The 26,010-nt window shown below is 44.7% G+C and overlaps 1 protein-coding gene across 1 annotated transcript in view; it reads left to right on the forward strand.

Moving 5' to 3' along the window:
- The window catches only part of DCN (decorin), a 49,075-nt gene that overhangs the window by 18,667 nt on the left and 4,398 nt on the right, over nucleotides 1-26,010 (forward strand). Inside the window, exons 3-6 of the mRNA XM_066633228.1 lie at nucleotides 6,079-6,191; nucleotides 20,412-20,625; nucleotides 22,038-22,151; nucleotides 23,858-23,951. Of these exons, the coding sequence (XP_066489325.1) occupies nucleotides 6,079-6,191; nucleotides 20,412-20,625; nucleotides 22,038-22,151; nucleotides 23,858-23,951 (535 nt within the window). The remainder of the gene's footprint in view (nucleotides 1-6,078; nucleotides 6,192-20,411; nucleotides 20,626-22,037; nucleotides 22,152-23,857; nucleotides 23,952-26,010) is intronic.

Genomic DNA, 26,010 nt, shown 5'->3' on the forward strand with positions numbered 1-26,010 from the left:
CAAGACGACAAGAGACCTGCATCCTGATGATCTCCCTCGCATTTGGCATTCTGACATAGCCCATTTCTAAAATCAGGAGGTTGCACATACACATCATGGCTTGTGTGATGAATCTTTCCTCCATAAATTTGTCCAATCCCCTTTTAAAGGCATCTAGGCCACATGCCATCACCACATGCTGTGGCAAGGAGTTCCGCAGACCAGCCACACATTGAGTAAAGTAATATTTTCTTTTGTCTGTCCTAACTCTCCTAACACTCAACTTTAGTGGCTGTCCCCTGGTTCTGGTGTTGTGTGAGAGGGTAAAGAGCATCGCTGTATCCACTCTGTCCTTCCCCGTGCATAATTTTGTATGTCTCAATCATGTCACCCCTCAGGCGCCTCTTTTCTAGTCTGAAGAGCTCCGAACGCTGTAGCCTTTTGTCATACCAAAGGTGCCCCTGCCCAGTAATCATTTTAGTCACTCTTTTTTGCACTTTGGACCCCTTTGGACACACCGGAAGTGATGTCATGACTGGAAGTGACATCATCAACCAGGAAAATTTTTACCAATCCTAGGCTACAATCCTACCCACACTTACCCAGGAGTACGTCCCATTGACTATCATTGTTAAAAGTATATACATAGTAGCCTGTTAAAAGTACCAGTCTGTAACATTTCCCCAAATGTATTCACATAACCATAAGAGTATCAAGACTAATATATAAAAAAATACAATATTGTAATGAATGGGGACCCATCTGAGATTGGCTCGCGACCCACCTAGTGTGTTCCAACCTGCAGTTTGAGAAACACTGCTATAAGCTGTTCTATGGACAGAGACCATATTTTCTCTGAAGCCTCCAGCTGTTTACACTGGAGGAAAGCCTGTGTTCTGACCAAGGACCTATAGCATTGCAAAATAGTGCTAGCAATGTGGTCACTCTGTGCTACCCGAATGTTCAGAGTCACCAAAACATGGAGATTATATTTTTTTACAGGGTTTCATGTGAGGCAAGGAGAGAATGACATTTTCCAGTCCTCTGGAAAAGCAGATTTACAAATTAATGAGTCCGTGCTTATTTTACTGTTGAACACCATTTCCTGAGTTGTGGAAATGATGATAAGAAAAATTGAGCTCTGATTGTACTGCATTTTAAGGGTAAACTGCATTCTAGAGTGTATTCTGCAAAAGTTAAAAGCAACAAAGCAGTTCAGGAAGTTTATAGCATCCATGGCTCAGACCGAGTCATGTTTGCAAGCAATGAATGGAGACACCTTCCAGAATATCAGTCTCTGCCTTATGGCTTCCTGTTGCTGGATCCGTTATGTACGATTCATTTTGCTAAAAATCTATTGGGTTTTTGTCACCACTGCGTCTTTGCAGCAAGTTCTAGGTGCAAAATGGGAATGTGACAAACCTGTAATGATAAGGAGTTTTCTCTAAAAGCTAAGTACAGTAAGAAAACAAACAAGCATGGGCTTAACTATAAACCAGTCATGTAGCAGGCAATCTATTGTCTGTTGCTAATTGCAGCCCACGATTGCAATCGCTTTGAAGGTAAGGTATTTGTGCTGGTTTCAGGAAGGGAAATGGATCCCATGTGGGGATTTAAGGAAATCACATTGTTTAAATGACCAGAGAGAGTAGGTATCTCTGTAGCATTGTTCTGCTGCAGTGAAAAGTCATGGTTGGTTGGCAACCTTCAGTCTCGAAAGACTATGGTATAAGCCTACAGCACCCAGTATTCCCAGGTGGTCTCCCATCCAAGTACTAACCAGTACTAAAAACCTTCTTCCATGACTGCAGGGTCAGGCCTGGTTAGTAAACCAGGCCTGACCCTGCAGTCATGGAAGAAGGTTTTTGTAAAAAAAACAGAAGATACCCAGAGCTGGAACCAGAGTATTCAGCAATGAGGTTAATAGAGCATGGATCACCAGGTGATATCTAAAACACTGGTCATACCAGTGAGGTTCTACCAAACTGTGGTCCGTGAGACGCTGAGAAGTGGGCTGTGAGGTCTCAGGAAAAACAAAGGATTTCCTTCTATCACTTCCTTCTATCACTTGCCAAGACAGCAGTCACCCACAGACCACTAGAGAGGGCGGAGAATGGACATTTCCACTGCTGGCACGGAAATGTTGGCTGCAGTTTGGGAGGTCCATCCTCCAACTTCTCTGGTGGTCTGTGAAGAAGCACTCGCTTGGGAGATGCTTCCCCATGGATCACCAGAGAAGGCGGAGAACAGACAGCCTGCATCCAGCACTTCTAGCATCTCGCCAAGCAAGCACTCCCCCCGGGACCAGCAGAGAGGGTGGAGAACGGACCGGCCACAGACGGTACTGAAGAGCACACAAGTCTTTTCTACAAATAAACCTTTAATAAATCTTCTCTAATTACAAAGTTAATTGTATTTTGTGTGTGTGTGTGCAAGAGGCTGGGGGGGGGGGTTGTGTGTGGTCCATAATGATTCCAATTTTATTATTTTATTTTATTTTATTGTGTGTGTGTTCTGAATGTTTAATGTTTGGTTGTTGTTTCGTATTTCCATTATCTATGCCAATAAAGGTCTTATGTATGTATGTATTCCAATTTTTTGTCTCAGTGGTCCATGGGCTTCTAAAGGTTGGGAAAACCAACTGCTATCAATGATTGGTCAAACTACTCTCTCCAAGCTACAAGACTTGCAAACTCTCATCAATTCTACTTCATCTGAACTCGTTGGCTCATGTGTGCCCGGTTCCTAATTGTGGCCGGACAGTGTCAGGAGCTGAGACAAGGCCGTGTTCCAAAGGTGTCCGAGAGACAGATAGGAGGTTGTAGTGCAAAACCACACATTCCACCTCAAGTGCATGCCTTCAAAGTTCATGCTGTTAGCACATCACCCCAAATCTTTACATAAGCTCATGCATGGCCTCATTGAGAGAGAGAGAGAGAGAGAGAGAGAGAGAGAGAGAGAGAGAGAGAGAGAGAGAGAGAGAGAGAGAGCAAAATGAAGTCCTGCAGTATCACACAAAGGAGTCACCACATAGATGATGAGCAATCACTTAGGGCACCCTTCACTGCTGCTAGGATTAGCTGACCACTACTATTCCTTCTAGGCCAATTTTTCCTCAACCAGTGGTACGGGTACCACCAGTGGTACTTGAGGTGGTGTCTGGTGGAACTCATGGGACCCTTGTGCACCTGCTGCCTGGCAGTGAGACCAGGAATGAGACACAAAGAACTGTAGGAGTCTCCAAAGCATGCTTTTCAGTGCTTGAAAAAGCCCTCCCATCCACCCTGAGCATCCACCCGCCCACTCACTTGGTTGCATCGCATCGGGCCTCCCAACACAAAAGTAACTGGCAGTGATGTCAGCACCAGTTCCTTTTGGTGGTACTTCGAACAGGTGAACCATGTGAAGTGGTACAGCAGAGGACAAATGAGATACACTGTACATTAAAAATTAGCTATTCTGTTCTGGATTCAAGACCAATGGCGTGACTGTTGTCCTGCTGGGTAGTGTGCATGTTTGCATGTGCTAAATCCCATTTCCTGGTCACGCTTGATTGTGACGAAATACAAGAGAATGTCTCTTTTAGAGCGAGAGGAGATAGACTAAACACAGGGAAAATATACGTTCTTACCACTATAGAAGAGTTGACTTCCAGCCGAATGGTATAAAAAATTCAGTGCACATGTACATTTTTGCGATTAATTACATACTCTCTTTCAAAACAGGATAGATTATAATGAGGAAAGAATATGCATGGCCAGGACGCAAAGCTATTTCAGTTAGACTGAGTTATAGCACCAAAAGCAAATATGGGTGAAGCGGGATGACGTTAATGCTATACTAAATCATTTTAATCATTTTAATTCCATTGCTTCATCGGAGCTGCATATCAGCTATCACAAATAGTCTCACAAATGTTTTTAATTTGAATTGCCTGATGATTAGGTAATGGAAGATCTGGGTGTTTTCTTTTCTTTCAAAAAAACTGGCTATAGTTTCAAGAAGAAAAGAGAGAGAATTTGGATCAGTAATGCCATTAGAAATGTTATCCATTTTTGCAAATCCAATAATCTGAATATGAGCACATAGATGTGGAAGAAAATCAGCTTTTTTAAAATTGTCCTCGACAATTTCGTTAATTATACCATGCTGTTTTCCTCATTACAATCAATGATAATTTTGCTGTTTACTTGAGGGGAAGTCGATTCAATTCAAACGAGGCCTCTTTTGGGTCTGACTACACTGATTATATACAATTTGCTCTCTTCTGCTGTATGACAAGAAACTGAATCCAAACATGACCTTTCTTTGGGCATTTCTTGTTTTTTGAAGTCAGGAGAACTTCAGGTTTGGACAGCTTCCAAGAAATGGTCATTCAGAATTACAGTTTAAGAGCTCACTGACCGTAATTAGAATACAGAGGATTTCAAATCTGAACGGATACATTTAAGGCTTGCTGTGACATTGTATAAATTGAATAGGCAAATAACTCATAGCCCAATCCTAACTAAATCCACGTGTGGCAGGAGCGATATCTGCACAGACTATGCTTGATCCCATAGGGAAATTTTGGCTGCTGGAAGTCTCCTTGGGGCAAGGGGACATTTGTCAATGTGGACCTGTGGCAGTGATTTCTTTGGCGCAAGTCCAGGTTGTTCCATTCAGGCAGATCAGGCCCAGGAAGGGGGTTAGGATATAGCATGCACCAACAGTGTCAGTCCTACCCCTTCTGAGCCTGTTCCACCCACCCCCTGCCTCATCTCCTCCCCATTCCACCCTCCCCTCCCCTGTCTTATCCATGCCCCTGCCCTGGACTTACTTGGTCCAGTGGGCATCGTTTACTCTGCCAGCATGCGTGGGAAGGCTCAGAGCTCTCCTGGACAAGGATAAAAGTGGCAGCTGAGTATGGGGAATGGAAGAAATGGCTACTCTTCATATGTATTTTGAGTCTTTCCACCGACAACACGTGCACAGTAGGCAGTCATGAGCTCCAAAAAATCTTCATGTATTTCCGCCTTGTATAGTGATCCAAGAAGCGGCTCTTCCTTCCTGAGCATGCCTTCAGGTGACTCGGGGCAACCCCGAATAGATGTGGCCTTTGTTCGGTGGGTAGCCTCTGGGGGATTGCTAAGGCTCTTGGCCAGATATAAAAGTTGGTGATGAAGGAAGGGGAGAGGCTGACAGTTCTGAACTCTTTCTTCAAGTTGAGTTGTAGCAGGTCTTAGTGGGGTCCTGACACATTGTCATCCCTAAAAAGGGGGTACCGGTGTTTAAAAGATTGGGAACCACTGAATTAAATTAAAATAAATGCTCCATTTTCCCTTGCACAAACACTTAGCTTACCTGTTTACCTTGATGCAGTGGCATAACAAAGAGGGAAAGGGGGGACATTGCCCTGGGCACCACGCCTTGAAGGGGTTCTTAGAGGTCTCTGAAAGGCACTTCTCGTTTTCACCAAAAATCAGAAGTTCCTTTCGAAGGCCTCTAAGGGTGCAATCCTAATCCCTTATGTCAGTGCTTCCCAGCACTGGCATAGCGGTCGGTGCCAATGGGAAGTGTGCTGCATCCTACAGTTGGGTGTCACTCACGGAGGCCTCCTCAAAGTCAAGGAATGCCTGTTCCCTTACCTCAGAGGTGCATTGCCCTTATGTCAGTGATGGAAAGCACTGATATAAGGGGTTAGGATTGCACCCTAAGACACTCCCTGAGGCCTCTGTTGTATGGGGGGTGTTGATAATTTGGAAGGGGGTGTTATGGGATATGGGGGTATTAAACAATTGTGCCCAAGGTGCCAGGTGCCTTTGCAACACCACTGCCTTGATTCTTTGTCAGTGAGCTGCTTCATCCCTGGAGCAGCCTCATGGTTGTAGAGCTCAAACACAGGATACTGAGCTCAATGAACCCCTTGTTCCCTTGCCAGGACATATGTTTTAACAGATCTTCATAAAGTTTAGTTTACGACTCGACTCATCGGAAGTCTTTGCTCTGCTGAAAGAATACAAAACCTGGATAATTCCTGACCATAATAATTCAACCTGGATAATTCAAGCATATTTATTCTTATGGAAGGCATAGCTTATATTTCTGTTTGTATCACAGGTTTGGAACAAGTGCCAAAGGATCTTCCCCCAGATACTACCCTGCTGGACTTACAGAACAATAACATAAAAGAAATAAAAGATGGAGATTTCAAGAACTTGAAGGATCTTCATGTAAGTTACCATGAAACAAAGGTTCTATCTCAATTCCCATCTATGCATGTCAGTGTTGATCAGTCTTGTATTTGAAACTTTGCTCTTAGTTTGATGTTCCAAGGTTGAAATTCTATACACCCTTACCTGGCAGGTAAGGTCCCATTGAAGATAGTGGGACTGATTTCTGAATAAGCATGTTTCTAATTGTGCTGTAAATTATTAATTTTTTTGTGTCTTCTCTTTGTATAGATTCTGTTTTGACTTGGTATGGTTCTGATGCTTTAAAGATGTTGTCAGCTGCCCCAGTGGTCCTTTTGATGGAATGTTTTAAGTCAAAAAATAAAGTAAAATAAAAAGTGTCACACAAGGAGTGTCCTACACATCAAGGAGACTCACAGCCCTATCATAGCATTGAGTTGAAAGGTACCCACAAGGCCATCTAGTCCAACCCCCCTGCCTATAGCAGAAAATCTTCAGGAGAGCTAGGCCCCTCTTGACCAGTTACCTCAGGGTGCACATCAATCCTTATTCTTGATCCCTGCACCATGCTATTCCTGCCCACTGTTACCGACCTGGCTAAACACCATACCCTGTCAAACAATCTGACACAGCTTGGAGCTCAACTTTTCCAGAACTCCAGTGACAAATGTAGGCAGCAGCTGTTACCCTGCACATGCCCAATCTCGTCTGATCTCAGAAGCTAAGCAGGGTCAGGCCTGGTTAGTATTTAGATTGGAGACAGCCTGGAAATACCGGGTGCTGTAGGCTTATGCCATAGTCCAGAGATTATACCAAATGTCCAGAGATGCCACTTTGCAACCACAAAAGGGGTCCATGCCTCAGACCCCTTAGAGCAGACATTCCCAAAAGTGTGCATCGCAATGCACACTTCACAGGGGTGCCATAGGAGTTCCCCAGTCTCCCCTTCTACCTATTCCTCTGGGTGCCACCATCTTGGATCTCACAAATTCTTGTGAGATTTGTGAACTGCCATATTGGATCTCATGAGATTTTGCGAGATTCAAGATGGCAGTACTGGGATGAACTGGGAAGAAGAGGCTGAGGGTGTCTCAGGTAAATTTGGGAACCACTGCCTTAGAGGGAACACTGGTCTCTATCTCCTTCAACCCCATCCTCTAATGATGTTGAATCCATTAGCCACCTTGTCTCATGTGAACCCCCACTACTGTCAGTTCCTTAAAGGACTAGCAGCATTATCCATATACAAATGGTGCATTTATAATGGTCACATATATAAACGATGCATTTTTTTCTATAGTAGATTAGAGGAGATCACGTGCATTTTCAGATGTTTGTGTTGTTGAGATTGTTTGTGTGTTCAGATATTGTTGACTATTACCATGGAGCTATGTCTGCATACCTTTCATATTTTTACTTCTGACAGGAAATAGTTCCCACCTGAAGGGACATTTCCTGGCTCTGTGGAAAAACCTGTTCCTAGTTATTATTTCAGATGTTTGAAAGGGAGAAGTGCATAACAACCTATTGCTCATGATGACTAGAGGTCAAGGAAACTGGTGTTTCTTTAGGAACGCTCCAAAGACAGCTTGATGGATAGGTAGTGGTCTTGGGTGAGAGCCTAAGCATCCATTTAGACAGCCAGATGAATTACAACTTCACTATACCCTCAGATATATAGCTGAGGTTTGATCATATATTTTCTGAGTTCCTCTACTGCCAATTAAAAGAATGATATATAGTGAAGTGCTAAATGTTACAGTTGCCTTGAAAAATGAATGAATGAATGAATTTGTGTACATACATCTTGTGTACACACCCATGTACATATGTCTGGGAAATCTTATTAGCTCAGGTTTCCCAGATGTGTGCAAACATATTTTTAAAGCTATACAGAAATTTACATCCACACCATATGCATCTGAGCACCATTGTTTTTGTATCACAGTTGCCTCTGTGGTTTGTACAAAGCGATGCCATGAAAAGGCAACATGCTGTAGGTATGGCCATCAGCTTCTGCATTACTGCAGGAGGTCTGGTCTAGAGGGTAGAGCCTCCATTAGCCGGAAGATAACCATTAGAAGGTCGCCAGTTCGAGGACACCGGCAGTTCCCTGAATTGCTGAGAATGGCGAGACCTTGAAGCAGCTGACAAGCCCAGCTGAGTGATTCCACCTGCTCTTGGTGTGAGCAAGAAGCGCCTTGGCTGCCCTCCATGTGAGAGATGGAGCTGCTTGTCAGCCTGCGTGGGAGAACTGGAGGCCAGAAGTTAGACCAAACCAAGAAATTCCATTCTGAAATGTTGTTGGTTCTTGAAAGAGAGAACCTCTATGATTGTAAAAATCCCCTTGAGGGATTTAGAAACGCCTACCTATGTAAACCACCTTGAAGAAAGTCAGAGGAGTAATCCGATGACCAGAAAGTCGGTATATGAATACCTAGTTGTTGTTGTTGTTGTTGTTGTTGTTGTTGTAATTACTTGTATACTGCATTTCCGAAGACCCCTCCCCCCCAGGGAAGTCATCTGAAATCAACCATAATTCTCCATATGGTTGGGTATGTAGGAATTAAAACTGGACCAGTGCCCAGTGTACCATTGGTTGTGCCATGGGGGACGAGCTCTGGCTCGAGATCTTTAACAACCCAGTGTTGGTACTTTGGACTGACCGATAATAATAATAATAATAATAATAATAATAATAATAATAATAATAATAATAATAATAATAATAATAATAAACAACTACTTTATTTTTACCCCACCTTTCTCCCCGAAGGGACTCAAGGCAGCTTACAACAGGTTAAAAACAGATTAAACAACATAATTAAAAAACAGATTAACAACATAGTTTAAAAACAGATAAAAGCATATTAACACATACCATAAAAACAGTAGTCAGATAACAAGTAGTAAAAAGGTAAAAAGAGCATAGAGCAGCAAGTCATAAAAGAATCAGGCCTGTAAAAAATTAAAAGATGTTGAAAAGATGTTAAAAAGGCCGAGAACTCAGAAGGCTTGTTTAAACAGAAGGGTCTTCAGGCCTCGCCGAAAAGTCTCAAGACTGATGATCATCATTTGATCACACTGTTCCAAAAGGGTCTCCACAGAGCAGTGGTGTAGCAGTGGGGGGATGCAGTCTGCCTCAGGTACAAGCCTTATGCAGTTGCTAAGTGGATGACAGCATCACTCCTGCCCTGACTGCGCCAGCCTCAGATGTGCTGTAGCCTGGCCCACAGGAGGCTCAGTTGTCATCAAAGAGCAGCAGGTATGCTTACCATTGCGGGAACCAAAGGTTCATGGGCCATTAGGGCCATGTATGACTTGGCCAACTCCTGATATTAGCCCTGTTAGTCGTGATTAACTTTCTTTGGATACAACCCACTGTGTCTTAGTGGCTGAGAAACCAAACAAAATAGAAGACTGTAGAAGTAAAAAATGCTAGTGGTACTTATCATACCTTCCCAGGTCAATATTGTGTCCTAAAGACCACCATGTATAGCACCATAACTTTGATCTTATTTAATTTTTCTATTTAAAAGGAAAACTATAGTCCTCTTTCCCTACATTTTTTAACACAAAGCGGCTTACGACAGCCTAAAAACTTGCAACAAGGTCTTTTTTAAAAAAAACTGGTAAGACAATGAAACTCAACTTAATGGAAAAAGGCTGCAAAATATTGTTAGGACTATTGTATGTTACAAGTTAATTATCCTCAGGGAAGCAACAGATCCAAACTCAATGTAATGTCTGCCCACATTTGGCATACAAGACAGAATTCAAGATAACTCGGCTGCATGGATTCCACCAAGCCTGTTAGCAAGAGTTTAGAGGAAGAACATTTATGCTAGGAGAATTACTGAACATTGGGGGTGAAATCATGGCAGCCTAATTCAAGGTCTCAGAGAGAGAACTCTCTAATTGTCTTGGCTGCCATAGAAATTCTGCAGTGCAAAAATATCCTAGTGAATGATGCACTGGAAGAATGTACCAGAAGGTTAATCTTTTCAAGAACTGTAAGAAATTCTCTTAGCTTAACATAATATCCAGCCCCTGCAGTGAAAGATTCAGTTGCAATGTTCAAGTTGTCCCATCATGGGGAGTCTATCCTCTTGAAGACCACTACTGTTCCCGAGGGAGGCCGCCCCCGCCTACCCTGTTTCTCCCTATGTCTTGTATCTTCACAACAACCTTGGCAGATGGCAGCCTGAGCAGAGTCAACCTTAGGAGCTGTGGGGCAAGACAGTGAGAAGAGGCTGTGCAGGTTTCTATCAAGAACCCAGTTTTAATAAGGTAGTACTTTGGCTTTGGAAGATGAGAGGTCAGTAATTAAGTGACTCACTTCTGAACCCATCATGGCACCAGTGCATGCTAGCTGTGACTGTGTGGGGCTTGAGGGTCTGACCAGGTGAATGCTGAGATTACTGGATTGGATCCAAGCCTCTTTTGGATAGGCTTTGAAAGGTTGCCTTAGCTTCGTAGTACCAGAGAGGAGAAAATGAAGGGTGAGCAAGAGCGCATGCATGGGTAGCCAGCCTTCAAGTAAGTAGGCAGCATTGGATGGGCTTTGCTAACCAGTCTAGTGGCTGACCACTGCCCTGGCATTCACATGGTTTGGAAAAGTGGCACGAAACAATGTGGGTTCGTGTGTGGGTGGTGGGGATGTTTGGCAGCCTTTGCTTGTGGATGCAAAAGATATATATGCGCACGCACGCACGCACGCACGCATGCACACACGCACACACACACACACACACACACGATATCTGTGGGGGATCTGCTTCTACCAAGAATACTCGAAACCACAGATAGCTGAGAACACTACGTATTTACGGTTGCGCTAAGGTGGACAACAAAGGAAGATTTATGGAAAAGGAAGCAGAGAGTGAGAACGCTAGACTTGTAGCCGCTAGAGCAGGGATTTTCAACCCTTTTCATCTCAAGGCACACTGACAAGATGCTAAAATTGTCAAGGCACACCATCAGTTTTTTGACCATTGACAAGGCGCGCCATGCTGCTGGTAGGGGGCTCAAATCCCCAAATTGCCCTACTAATAAATGACACTCCCCAAACTCCCGCGGCACACCTGTGGACCATCTGCAGCACACCAGTGTGCCACGGCACAGTGGTTGAAAATGGCTGCACTCGAGGAACACTAGGGGAGGCAACTCAGAGAACACTAACAGGAAGCTGAGTCCAGTATTCTTGCTTTCGGTCTGCTTTCTCTGCTGTCCACTTCCTGTTCTCATTCTTGCTGTTTGCTTCCTTTTCCAAAAAGTTTCCTCTGCTGTCCATTTCCTGGTATGTCCATTTCCAGTCATTGTCACAGATGACAGTGGACCGATCAGTAGTCTGTTGATGGCAGATCTTAAGGGTCTGATTTGGGAGCGTGGAATCTGTGCCCCCAGTTCATACGAACCGCAATTGCTTTTGAAAGAGGCTTCTTCCTAGCGCTGTTGAACTGTGAGTGACCTCCTCCTCCTCAAATCTGGTCACTGCTGGCTAGTGTGCAAAACTTAAACCATACACATCTATTGTATACACAGTGGAGCCATCTGCAAAGCATTCCTCTTGCTTTACTGACGATGAACAGGAAATCAAATACGCTGGGGAGAAAACAGGCAAAAAAATATTCACTGTCCAAAAGGATTGTTCATCCATATTTTTCCTTCTGCTTCCTCTACACACGTTCTCTCTCCGCAGATGTTTGTATACTTTCCGATCTTCTTGAACATTCAATTTTTGCTCATCCCAGTTTTAAAGATAGCTGGCGTGCATTTAATTAGGAAAGGATTTGGAGTTGCTTGATACCAAAACAGAGAGTTGAGCCATCTGTCTTTTTCCATTCTTGCAAGCACAATGATGCATTCGGTGACCAAAAATCCTCTACAGCTGTGCTCTATTGATCGTTACAAGAAATAAGAGAACTTTACTCTTGAATAAAATATTGTTTTCCAAACATCTTGAAGCACTTTTCAAAAAAAAAAAATTATTTAATCTCATAATATTTTGTGAGTTTGATGAAGAAACAGATAGATAGAAATAAAGGAATAAGGTTTTCATAATACAGAAGGTTCACATAACAGCTATTGAGGTCTAGTGGTCAGGGACCTGACCCGGTTTCATCTCCCTAGGTGGCAATGAGGAACTCAACATCTTTTGTTCTTCAGGGCCCAGCTGGACTTGGCATTAAAAGCATCAGCATCTACTTTGGGAGGATTGTAAATCTTAAAGTAGCAGCCACAGCAATAGCACCCTTGGGGTAAGGCATTGTCAGTGATAAAACTGCACAGATATAAAGGACGAAGGGCTCAATCCTGAAGAATACGCACAGGCGGGACTGTAAGCTACAGCCCAGCACCGAAGCTGGCCCTGCGTGTACTGCCGCCCAGTGCTCCATGGGAGCGTCAAGCAGTGGAGAGTGTGTGGGGGGAGGCGTTCTGGAGCAGGGGAAGGGTGGGGAGAAGGTGTGGCAAGGAGGGAGCAGGGTGGGAGGGGGATGGGACTGGCGGAGCTCAGCTCTGATGGATCCATAGGCCTCCTCATGGTCCATCACAAGGCATCTTTGCTTGCTGGCTAAATAGCTGATGCAGAATCAAGTAGCCCCATTGTGGAGCCACTTACCTTACTCAGGAGAAGGGGACGAATGCAAGGATGCTTCGGGAGCCACTGCTGGCTGCCCGGTGCGCTAAGGATGCGCTAAGGATGCTAAGGATGCGCTAAGCGGCGTTTGTCGCCGCTGCAGCCCTGGGTGCCTCTGAGCTCAGCATTGGGCTAAAAAAACTCTCTTTTTCTGCACTATGATCCCATTCTGGATCAGGCCTCAGTGATGCTCTACTTTAACCCATTTTTGTCCAGCACACAGGTATGCACATTTGATCCGTGTTGCATATATGCAACATTGGGCAAAAATAGTTTAAATGTAAACTGGAACTGGAGATCTAACTTCCCCATCTCAGTAGAGCTGCTTCCTCTCCAAAGCTATGTAATTGATGACATTTCTAAGCTGCCCTTCAGTAGAACTATCCATGAGAAAAATGTAATAAAACAATAAAATATAGAAAATCACAGTTAAGGCAGATATGGAATAAATAATGAAAAAGTCGTAAAAATTCAACAGAGGGAGTAAAGCAGTGTTAAAAACTAGCTTCCTCTATGTTCCAGAATGCCTGGGTGAATAAAAATGTCTTCACCTGCTATCGCAGCAATTTTCAACCAATCTGCTGGGGCACATTGGTGTTCCTCAAAAGGTCCGCAGGTGTACCACTGGAGTTTGGAGCACAGCGGCGGAAAATCACTGAAAAACTCTACCAGGTTTTGTGACTCTGTTTCTAGGGCAACTGTCTGTAGTAACAAATTGTCCCTCTTCCTCCACTGTCTCTGACAGCCAATTTGTTACTACAGACAGTTGCTCTAGAAACAGCCACAGAACCCAGAAGAATCTCTCGGAAGTTGGAAGTGACACCACAAGAGCTGAGGACCATAGAGAGGACCATAGATGTCAGTGTGCCATGAGAAGAAAAATGTTGAAAATCGCTGTGCTATCTGAATTGCATCATGGGGCCAGAAAGGCCTTCCTGGAGAAGGCATTCCACAACTGAGATACAGTGACTGAGAAGGTCCTCTCCTTGTTTACCACTCATCTAATCCGTGGGTTCACTAGGGTTTGCGTCACCTGGGGCAGGAGGGCAGCGTGTCACCCCCATGATGGACCTCCTCCCATGCAGTGGGCAGGGCAACACCCTGGCTGGTGGGCATGATGATGCACCATTACTCCTCTCCTACTGGTTTTTGGCTATAACTTTTGCTAGAATAGAGGTATTTCAATGTGGATTGTTTCATTGCATTCTGCATGAAATTATGCATCAAATGATATATAACATGATGTAATTATTTGAAAATACCAAGATTTAAAAAATTTAAAAAAATTTTGTGTCACCCCTCATGAGCGTCACCCGGTGTGGCCCGCACCCTCTGCACCCTCATAGCAATGCCACTACATCTAATTTCAGGTGTTTGTTGGGGGAACCCAGAGGAAGGGCCTTCAGTGACAGGTACCCTGTCTGGGCAGGCTCATGAGGACAGTCTTTGCCACCAACCTCCCTCCTTACCCCAGTGAGTAGGAATAGAGAACAGGCCCCCAAAGTGCCTGCTGAGTACTCCAGCCCTTTATCAGGAGTGTTTATTTTGGCAAGAACTCAGCTGCTTTCTGATGTTGGAAAAAAGCAAGGTCAGGGTAGAATCTGGAGCAGATTTCTTTTGTGGAGGGACAGAAGAGAGAGAAAGAGAGCTCTTTGTGTTGAGCCTTTGTATGAATACAGTTTAGTCCTGGTACAAATTAAGCCTGTATGAGGCCAAAGCATTGCAGGACGTTAAACATGTTTCACATAGCAGGCCAAATAGCATTCACGGTGCCAGCTGAAGTTTGGAAGCGGTGTCATTAAGCAGGCGATGACATCATTAAGCAGGTGATGACCAGATATAAGCACTTTCTTGTCATTTGGGAACTCAGTAGCTGCAAATGACTTGATCATACTTTCAAGATGTGGGAAAGCTCAATTATCATGCAGGCCACTCTTTCAGCAGTGACACTTCTGCCAAAGCATCACATCACAGCTCAGCGGCTGAGAGTGGCTGATGATGGTGCTGGGAGAGCCCACTTATCACAAGGGGAGGATGAAAACCTTCCAGGGGGTGTTTCTGGCCTGCAGGCCTTATGTTTGTCACCCCTGAATTAGAGCTTGCCTGAGACTGAGAGTTGAGGAAACAGGGTTACTAGAAAGTGGGATTTGGACGGGTGAGACCAAGAATAGATTTTTGTGGAGGACAATAGTCAATCAATCAATCAATCAACAATCAATCAACAGTATTTATATACCGCTTTTCAACTAAAAGTTCACAAAGCGGTTTACAGAGAAAAATCAAATAACTAATGGCTCCTTGTCCCAAAAGGGCTCACAATCTAAAAAAATGCAAATGAATACCAGCAGACAGCCACTAGAACAGACAGTGCTGGGGTGAGGTGGGCCAGTTACTCTCCCCCTGCTAAACAGAGGAGCACCCACTTGAAAAAGTGCCTCTTACCCAATTAGCAGGGGTTGCTTGGTACCCAATAGTGTGTTGCTCGGTACCAGGGATGTGCTGGAGTCACTGTGCCTGAGTCACTAGTCAAGTTGCCAACCCCTGACTTGACTTGCAAGACATGACGGGCGGCCATGACCTGAGCTGCTTATACATTCATTTTGATTTAAGTTGTGAATCATTACGTGAAACAAGTCGAGGTACAAGTTAGCTGCAACTCCACGGAAAAAAGATCGCTAGTCAGGTGCGTGCGTCTGAGTTCCCATTTAATACTCCCCTCTGTTCGCATCCCATCTGCCATCAGCAATGTGTTGAAATCCTTTTCATTTTATTTATGTCAACAAAAGCTGCAATGTTATTTGAGTGAGTGTAGCAGTGCAGAAAAACAATTGGTTCCATATAAACCCCAGCGGACACCCTCCCCCCATTCACATCACGACTCTCAATTCCATCTTCAGAAGGAGCACCAAGCAGCTCGCCACGTTCCAACAGTCTTACCTGTTCTGGCAGGTCCAGAGAGATCTTCCAACCTCCCTGATTTGCAGATTGAGTGAAAATGACCATTTGAGAATACCATCCATAACAGCAAAATCCTGCAAACATGTACTAAGAAGTAAGCCCCATTCAGTTCAAAGGAGCTTAATTCCAGGTAAGTGTGTAAAGTACTGCAGCCTGAGTACTTCCAAACAGTGTTATATGTGGGTAAGTGTTCTTGACCATGACCTTGGCATGCACTCACAGGACTGATTCAAACATGATGACAAGCAGGCAACCCCTTATCAACATGCATTATAACTCATGCTTAGTTTCACATTGAAACTGTGCCCTTAGCATTATTAGGAGGTGTGGGGGGGACTATGGGCTGCACCGGGTGACATGCACAGGGGGGTGACACCACTATTGATCAAATTTTTTAAAATCTTGGTACTTTCAAATAATACCATCATGTTATATATTGTTTGATGTGTAATTTCATGCAGGACACAATGAAACAAACCATACTGAAATATCTCTATTCTCTCAAAGGTATAGCAAAAAACCCCAGCAGGGATGGGTTGATGGTGCATCACCATGCCTTCACCCACTGCATGGGACAAGGTTCATCATGGGGTTGAGGTGCTAGCATCCTGCACTGGATGATGCAAACCCTAAGGATGCCATTGCTGGATGCTGGAATGGATCCTAAGGATGCCATTGCCATTAGCTGCTAATTATATAACATTAGCATACCAGTATAATGCTTGCCCAGGAGTCAGATAACCTGCTACGTGAATGTGGGAAAGGCAACCTGTTTAAACACAATGGCAGGCTTGTAGAATGCCACACGGTTCCAATTCATCTATGGGCACAATCCTAACCCCTTATGTCAGTGCTTTCCAGCACTGACATAAGGTCAATGCAGCTCTGAGGTCAGGGAACAAACATTCCATTACTTTGAGGAGGCCTCCATGAGTGACACCCAACTGCAGGATGCAGCACACGTCCCATTGGCACCAGTATGCCAGTGCTGGAAAACACTGACATAAGGGGTTAGGATTGCACCCATAGTTCGTTGGTGGTGAGGGAAATGCACAGAAATCCCTGCACATGTTCAGAAGCACTTTTCTTCACATCTATTAGAGCTCAGACCTGATCTTGTAAACATATTCCAGAATTCCGCCTGAGCATACAAGAAGCCCTGGGCATGAAATCTGCATGTTCTCTGAGGTTTGCAATGAGTTTTTTATTTGTTCTGCATGAAAAAAAAAATGTGGGTGGTATACACGTTTTGTGGTTTTCAATATGGCACAGGCACAATATTTTAAAGTTCTGAATTCAAAGCATGTGCCATCTGGTTTGGGATCATTGTGTGTGACTTCAACATTTTTTTTAATGTGCTGAAAAACCAGATGGGACATTTCTTTTCTTGCCTGAACGTTTCAGCACATTTCAGTATAAGAGGAAAATGCTTATGTGGTCACAGACAAAACATAGCAAAGGTGTGTATTTTTTATGAGCGTTCTCTGGCTCAATTTAAATGTGACATGGGCATGCACAAAGAACCGTGTGGCATTCTACAAGCCTGCCATTGTGTTTAAACAGGTTGCCTTTCCCACATTCACGTAGCAAGTTATCTGTCTCCTGGGCAGGCATTATACTGTTATGCTAATGTTATATGCTTAGCAGCTAATGGCAATGGCATCCTTAGGGTTTGCATCATCCAGTGCAGGATGCTAGCACCTCAACCCCATGATGAACCTTGTCCCATGCAGTGGGTGAAGGCATGGTGATGCACCATCAACCCATCCCTGCTGGGGTTTTTTGCTATACCTTTGAGAGAATAGAGATATTTCAGTATGGTTTGTTTCATTGTGTCCTGCATGAAATTACACATCAAACAATATATAACATGATGGTATTATTTGAAAGTACCAAGATTTTAAAAAATTTGATCAATAGTGGTGTCACCCCCCTGTGCATGTCACCCGGTGCAGCCCACAGTCCCCCCCCACACCTCCTAATAATGCTAAGGGCACAGTTTCAATGTGAAACTAAGCATGAGTTATAATGCATGTTGATAAGGGGTTGCCTGCTTGTCATCATGTTTGAATCAGTCCTGTGAGTGCATGCCAAGGTCATGGTCAAGAACACTTATCCACATATAGCACTGTTTGGAAGTACTCAGGCTGCAGTACTTTACACACTTACCTGGAATTAAGCTCCTTTGAACTGAATGGGGCTTACTTCTTAGTACATGTTTGCAGGATTTTGCTGTTATGGATGGTATTCTCAAATGGTCATTTTCACTCAATCTGCAAATCAGGGAGGTTGGAAGATCTCTCTGGACCTGCCAGAACAGGTAAGACTGTGATAGGGAGAGGAGGGGGCAAAAAAGGGAAGGGGATGAATTGTGTGGGGAGGCTAAGGGGGTGGATCTGGTGGTGATGGTGTGCACCAGATCCTATTCTTGTTTTGGTAGCCTCCCCACCCACTTCTTGGACTTGTGCCAGCTAAAGAGTTGGTGCGAGTCCCATTGCAGAGCAGGAAGCTTACAGAGGAATAAGGAGATTTAAATCCCTTTGGATGCCACAAAGAGAATGCATGCGTGTAACAGGTGTCTGTCTCCTGGGCAGGCATTATATTGGCATGCTAATGTTATATGCAGCCAAGGCACAGTTTCAATGTGAACGTAGCATGAGTAATGTCATATTGGCATGGCATTGAGTGAAAGGAAGAGTCTTGGCATGACCAGGAAGAGGCTGCAGGCAGCTTGGAAGACTTCCTGCAGCCCTGAAAATGCAATGGTTTAGCTGGGTTTATGTAAACTAAGCTGTTTTTAGTGTTCTCCTTCACTTTCCCTATCTTTTTAAAGGGCATCCCTGGTATCCACAGAACCGCGGATAACTGAAACTGCTGATACCTAATCCACGGATACCAGAGTACGCCTGTATTAGCTCTGATGATGATGATAAAGAATATTTCTGTATCACTTTTCAACGAAAAAGTTCACAAAGTGGTTTACAGACACAATCAAATAACTAAATCGTTGCTTGTGTCAAAAGGGCTCACAATAAAAAAAGATGCAGATGAGCACCAGCAAACCGCCACTAGAAAAGACACTGTCTTTTGGTGAAGAGGGACAGTTATTCTCCTCCTGCTAAAAATATAAGAGGAGTTCCACTTGAAAAAGCAGCTCTTTACCCAGTTTGCGGGGGTAACTGTATTATGTATGATCCATGGAAATGAGAGCTGACTCATCCTAATACTTTATTTGTTCCATGCTGTATCATAGCAACACCTCATTTGCTCTCAGAACAATCAGTCTCATTGGTCAGTTTTGAGTCAAAGAAGTCTACTTTTTGTTACATGATGCAGTTGTGTTTTCCTTTTCTGCATCTTTGGCTATACTGCTTGCTAGAATACACATAATTCAACATGGTTTGTTTCATTGCATTCTGCATTAAATTACCTGCGCCATGATATATAACAGGATGTTGTTATTCATAAATACCAAGATTTCCACAATTCTGACCACTAGTGTCAAGCTAGCTTGACACCCACTCAAGGCTTGGTACCTAGGGCAAAATACCCCCCTTGCCTCTCCTTAGCTACGCTGCTGCTCCAGGCCAGGCTCAGCTACCCCAATCTGGCCCTGATGGTTTTACCACATGTAAGGCAAAATGCAGATTTTGCCACAAAGCAGGGAAGAACTAGGGTTCTAGTGCAGGGGTTCTCGAGGACCCCCAATCTGGCCCGCAGGGAGTCTCAGTCTCCAATGAGGCTCTGATCCATCAGAGACTGTTGGACCCCACATTGGCCCACAACTGCCAGTCATGACCATCAGAAGTGAGCTGTGGGCCGAGTTAGAGCAAGGCCCATTATAGCCTCCATGTGTTTTCTGCTTTTCCCTGGACATTATTTTAACCCACCCACCCCCAACTGTCTCTCAACAACTTATATCTCCATGTGTTTCTGGCTTGGTCTGAATGTTTTCACTGTGTAGGAGGACAGTGTGGCAAACTGTTCATAGTTCTCATGTGGTTCTACATGCCTGTTATTATAGTTCAGGGCAGGAGGTCTGGTCTAGAGGGTAGAGCCTCCATTTGCCTGAAGATTAACATCCACAAGGTCGCCAGTTCGAGGCCACCGGCACCGTGCGACCTTGGAGCAGCTGACAAGCTGAAGCCAAGCAATTCCATCTGCTCTGAGCGTGGGAGGATGGAGGCCAGAATGTTAAACCAGATCGGAGTGTAACACCTTGAATGTGGTGGTTCTTGAAAGAGAGAACCTTCTTTCAATTTGTAAAAATCCCTGCGTGGATTTAATAAGCCTGCCTGTGTAAACCGCCTTGAATAAAGTCTTGAATAAAGACCAAGAAAGGCGGTATATAAATACTGTATATTATATTATTATATTAGTTCTCAAGTGTATTATAAATAAATTCAGTGAAATTCCGTAAAATGCATTCATTTATATAAAAGTTCCATCTCGAATGTATTCATATTTGTAAACTGATTCAAATTTGAAATGTGAATTAATTCTTTTTCCCCCCTGCCCCTGACATAGTGTCAGAGAGATGATGTGTGCCCCCTGCCAAAATGTTTGCCCACTCCTTTTCTAGTAAATGTATATGTCTTCCTGGTAATAGAATGCCCTTGTGCAATTAACGAGATCTTCTCTTTTGCTACTTTGTTCTACAGGCATTGATCCTCGTTAACAACAAAATCAGCAAGATCAGCCCTGGAGCCTTTGCTCCTCTGAAGAAACTAGAGAGACTTTATCTTTCCAAGAACAGCTTGAAGGAACTTCCCGAGAACATGCCCAAAAGCTTGCAGGAACTGCGGGCTCATGAGAACGATATCACCAAATTAAGGAAAGCTGTCTTCAGCGGGCTGAATAATATGATTGTCGTAGGTATGCATCACTGCTGATGTACGAGTGGGTCAGAACATAAGACGTCAACGTTTAAAATGTCTGTGGAATTTGGCAGAAAAAAGCTAGGCGAAAGCATCATAATCACAATGTTGATTCTTGCCACACTCAGTGGCAAGACCTGGGATGGGGCCAGGGGGGACAAAAACCCCAAGTGCCATGCTTGCTATGCGCTCGCCGTGTCCCTGCCACCTTCACCTGCCATGCCACCCTGCCTGTCCAACCGAGCTGTTCTGCTGGCAAGAGAGGCACAGCCGGGCACTCAGCAGTAGGCAAGAAGCCATCTGAGGCTTCTCCCGCTGCTTTAAGCAATAATTCCAGTTTCATTCATGTAAGGGATTTTCAAGGTAATTTTGAGTATACCTGGTTTTAGCATTATGCGCAGACTCTGGAACATCACCCTTGTGTAAGATAATGGACCGACTTTCCAGGGCTATCAAAAAACGAATGGCATGAACTGGTTCTCTTTAGCATAATGCTGAAAATCTATGGCTCATTCAACTGAGCACAATTAGAGCAGTGGGGAGCAGTGGCACCCCTAGGGTTTGCCTCGCCCAGTGCAGGAGGCCAGTGCGTCACACCCATGATGGATCTATGCAGTGGGCGGGACAATGCCCCAGACAGTGGGCATGGCGATGCTTCATTGCCCCGCCCACCTGCTTTTTGGCTAAAACTTTTGATAGAACAGAGATATTTCAGCGCCGTTTGTTTCACTGCATTCTGCACGGAATTCCACATTGAATGATATATAACATGATGGTATTATGTGAAAACACCAAGGTTTAAAAATTTTTTGGCCAGTAGTGGTGTCACTCCCCTGTGCGCATCGCTCAGCAAGACCCTTACCCTCTACACCCCCCAGCGATGCCACTGTTGGGGAGAAATCTTAATTTGTTGTTTAATGATTGCTGATATGGCCATATGGATGACGGCTGGATCCCAAAGGATCTCCTCTATGGAGAACTCGTGCAAGGAAAGCGCCCTACAGGTGGACCACAGCTGCGATACAAGGACATCTGCAAGAGGGATCTGAAGGCCTTAGGAGTGGACCTCAACAGATGGGAAACCCTGGCCTCTGAGCAGCCCGCTTGGAGGCAGGCTGCGCAGCATGGCCTTTCCCAGTTTGAAGAGACACTTGGCCAACAGACCGAGGCAAAGAGGCAAAGAAGGAAGGCCCATAGCCAGGGAGACAGACCAGGGACAGACTGCACTTGTTCCCGGTGTGGAAGGGATTGTCACTCCCGAATTGGCCTTTTCAACCCCACTAGACGCTGTTCCAGAACCACCATTCAGAGCGCGATACCAGAGTCTTTCGAGACTGAAGGTTGCCAACAGAAGATTGCTGATATTATGAACAATACAACTCATGTATATTTTTTTTTCCTTTTGTGTAGAACTGGGCACCAATCCACTAAAAAGCTCAGGTATTGAAAATGGAGCCTTTCAGGGAATGAAGAGACTCTCCTATATCCGTATCTCAGATACCAATATAACTAGCATCCCTAAAGGTAAGAGCACTATTTGGGAGACCATGAGGATAGACTAAGTGTTTTGAACTTTTGTACAGCCAGTTATCACTTTACTTTTAGAACTTGACAAGGGTGGGGAGGTGAGACGCAATGGTATTTCAATGTATTTGTATTTAAAAATGTATTGAAATGGTAAATACCTGTGTGGTGTTAATTGTGAATATTACATACGCATTTGAAGGCACTGGATTTTCTCACAAAGAAATAATGCACAAAGAATAATTAAAGCACTTATGGCCCAATCCTATTGCTTTGTTATGGCGCCAGAATGAGCGTTCCAGTGGCGTCATGTGCTTTCTGGCTGTCGCAAACACAACTTGCTGGAGCACACAGCCTGTCCGCTGTCACAAGTGGCAAATGGCCAGCTTCAAGCACCAGTGAAACAGAGATGCCTGCTGGCGCCAGTAAAAGAGCACAGGGGTGGGAGGGAGGTGGGGAGGGGTGGAACGGGACTGGAAAGGGTGGAATGGGATGGCAATGGAGGCAGGGAGGAGAGAGGATCAGAACCACAAAGGGAATTGGTTTGGTAGCAGTGGCATCTGCCAAATTGTACCCCCTTCCCAGGCTTGATCTGGCTTCATGGGTCCATTTGGACTTGTGCCAGCTATATAGATGGCACAAGCCTAAGTAGACCTACTGGGTTGGCAGAGGCCTTCCCTGGGGCAAGGAAACAAATGTTTCCATGCGTCAAGAAGGCTTTCAGAAGCCAAAACTCCCCCACCACATTCAGTGGATGCCACATGAGTGTTGCTTTATTGCTGAGCAGAAAGTTAGGACTGGGCTGCCTGGCTGCCATCCTATACATCAGTGGTTCTCAGACTTTGAGGGGCATGGGCAAGGAAGTGATCCCCAGAATTGTGTCCCTAAGGGGGCAAAGGGGGGGTGCTTGGACTCAGTGAGGGCTGCTGGAGGCTGCAGAAGATGCGGGAAGCCCAGCACACTTCTCCCCAGGGCTTGGAATCTTGAAATGGAGCAATCTCAGAGCATTTCCTGTTTGCAGAAGGTGCTCTGTGATGTCTCCATTTGAACATTACAATCCTTGGGGAACCCTGCACCTCCTGCTGCCTCCAGCAGCTCTCACTGAGTCCAAGTAAGTGCAAGCACCCCCTTTTCGCTTCCCTTAGGGATGCCATCCTGGGGATCGCTTCCCTGTCTCTCCTCTTCCCCTGCCCCTTAAAGGGATGGGCAAAGTGTTTCATGAACTGGTGGGTCACAATCCACCAGGCTGAGAACCAGCGCCATACACACATTCCAAGTTGGAAGTTCCATTGAATTTAATGTGACTTACTTCTGAGTAGACGTGCTGCTTATCTCGCTCTTCCAAGTGCAATTTTCCCATAAGTTCTCAATGGAAAAAAGGTCATTGGGTTTGAATTCCATCTGACTTGCTGTATTGCAAGAAGATTAGAAAGAAGGCATTACAGATTTCTACCCATTAGCACGGTGAAGGGTGACCCAGTGGTAACACCACACCAGACTGTGTTGCAGTAGCAAAATGTGTGTTACTCCAGAGTAGACGCACCCTGACCTAAACAGCACAGAGATCACAGGTCAGTTGTGAATTGCTCAGGTATAGCTAACCTCATGAATTGTGCCCGTGTAAGCATGCCTTGAACCTGACAAATGACCATCCTGTCCTATTATTTGCTATGAAAAGTTTTATTGGGTTCATCTTCTCGTTGCAGGTCTTCCCACTTCTCTCACAGAGCTTCATCTTGACGGCAACAAAATCACGAAAGTTGATGCGGATAGTCTAGGTGGACTCGCCAATTTGGCTAAGTAATGACGGTTTGATATACCTTCCCAGTGTTATGCAAAACTGGTAGCCACCTTCCTCAGTAGCCAAAATGTCATTCTGTTCATAGATAATTTCAAGTGCTTTGGGGCTAGATCAGGCTAGCTGTATTGAAGAGCAACAGTACTGCATTTTTCTGCCCCACGTTGCATATACGCAACAGGGATCGAAGGTGTACATCTGTGGGCTGGACAGAAATGGGTTAATTGAAGAAAACTGATATCTAACCACTTCAATGACTTCTCTAGCTTTGAATTGTTCCCTTAAGGCAATGGTTCTCAAACTCTCAGGGAACGTTTGAGAGCCTTTAAGTCCTTGCGGGGGTGAGGCAGCGACGGATCCCCAGGATTGCGTCGCTAAGGGGGCTGCAGGGGCTTAGATGGACTTACCAGAGCCTCCTGCAGCCTCCTGGGGGTGCAGGGAGCCCTGCGTGGCCATCTGCAGGGCTCCCCAGCCTTCCAAAAGTGAAAGTGGAGCAATTGTGCCCCACTCCGCAAAACTGGAAGTGGAGCACAATCGCTCCACTTTCACTTTTAGAAGCCCAGGGAGCCCTGCAGATGCTCACAGGAGGCTGCAGGAGGCTCTGGTAAGTCCAGCCAAGCCCCTGCAGTCCCCTTAGCGATGCGATCCTGGGTTTCGTGTCACTGCCTCTTCCCTGCCTCCTTGTTGCCCCCTGCCCCTTAAGGGGGCAGAGGCCAGGGCCTTCATGCTGGGGCACTGCGACACCAAAGTTTGAAAACCACTGCCTTAAGGGCTCAATCCTATCTGAATTTCCAGCACTGATGCAGCCACAGTGCAACCCCAAGGTAAGGGAACAAACATTCTCTTACCTTGAGGAGGCCTCCATGATTGCCCTTCCACAACAGGATGCAACACACACCCCATTGACACGGCTGCATCAATGCTAGAAAGTTGGATAGAATTGGGCCCCAAGGCTTCTCCAAGCATAGCTTAGAGCCCAATCCTATGCATGTATACTCAGAAGTAAGTCCAATTATATTCAGTGGGGCTTACTCCCAGGTAAGTGCGGATAGAATTGCAGCCTTAATAGAACACTTCCCAGGCTGCATAGCATATCTTCTAACTGAGCATATTATTGTATCTATCAATTAAAATTTCTCTGAATTTTATTGCAACATAAACTTGCACTCAAGCGTTTGCTCAACCAGATTCTCAGTTGAGGCTGGAATGTATATTTGTTGTAATTGTATAAAATGACTGTACAAAAGCAAAGCAGAATCAGTCATCTTAAATTTAATTGCCCTTGCTTGTTCTTCCAAATGTGCACAAATAGGTATATTCTAAGCTGCTCTACACAAAGCAAAAACACACAGACACACCCTCTGTCCTACATATTGGTATTCTGGTTGAACAGGTCCCCCTAGCTGCAGCATAATATACAGAGATCTTCAAACTGATCTGATGCTAACATTTAATTTTAACCGCAACCTGGTACCAAATGGATTAAATCATCCAAATGTTCACAGCCTGGCCATTCATTCATTACGTTAGCTTCCGAAAATGAAATGAACCAAACCTGTAGGATGGTGGCAAATGATAATGCTTTTATGTTCTTATTTTGATGGAGACAGCTTGTTTGCTTTCATTACATTTGTTTCAATTTCTGAAATGTATCTGAAGTAGTATAGTGATGACAGAGGACCAAAAAATGCTAGAGGCTAATGGGAGTCTATTTGACAGGGATGAAATTTAAATCACTGAGAGAGTAGGAATAGCTGAGTCGTTTGAAATGGGGATAGATCAATGCTTCGTTCTTATAATCAGCTTTGGAAAAGTGTGCAAACTGAGGTCTGCAGGATGCTCAATTGGCATCCTCCTTTTCTGCCTATTTACTTTTTACTGCACCACACAAAAGCAGCACACGGTGTTGGAATGCTAATTGGATTCTTGATTTTAAAAAAAAAGTATGACTCAGATCAGGATTTGGTGGATACCACTGCTGCCAAAATGGCCCCCTTCCTGGTCTCAATCCACCCTCCTCCCTGCCCCATCACTGTCCTGTTCTCTCCCCCATGGCCCCCT

Source organism: Tiliqua scincoides, chromosome 7, assembly GCF_035046505.1.
Source record: "Tiliqua scincoides isolate rTilSci1 chromosome 7, rTilSci1.hap2, whole genome shotgun sequence".
NCBI lineage: Eukaryota > Metazoa > Chordata > Lepidosauria > Squamata > Scincidae > Tiliqua > Tiliqua scincoides.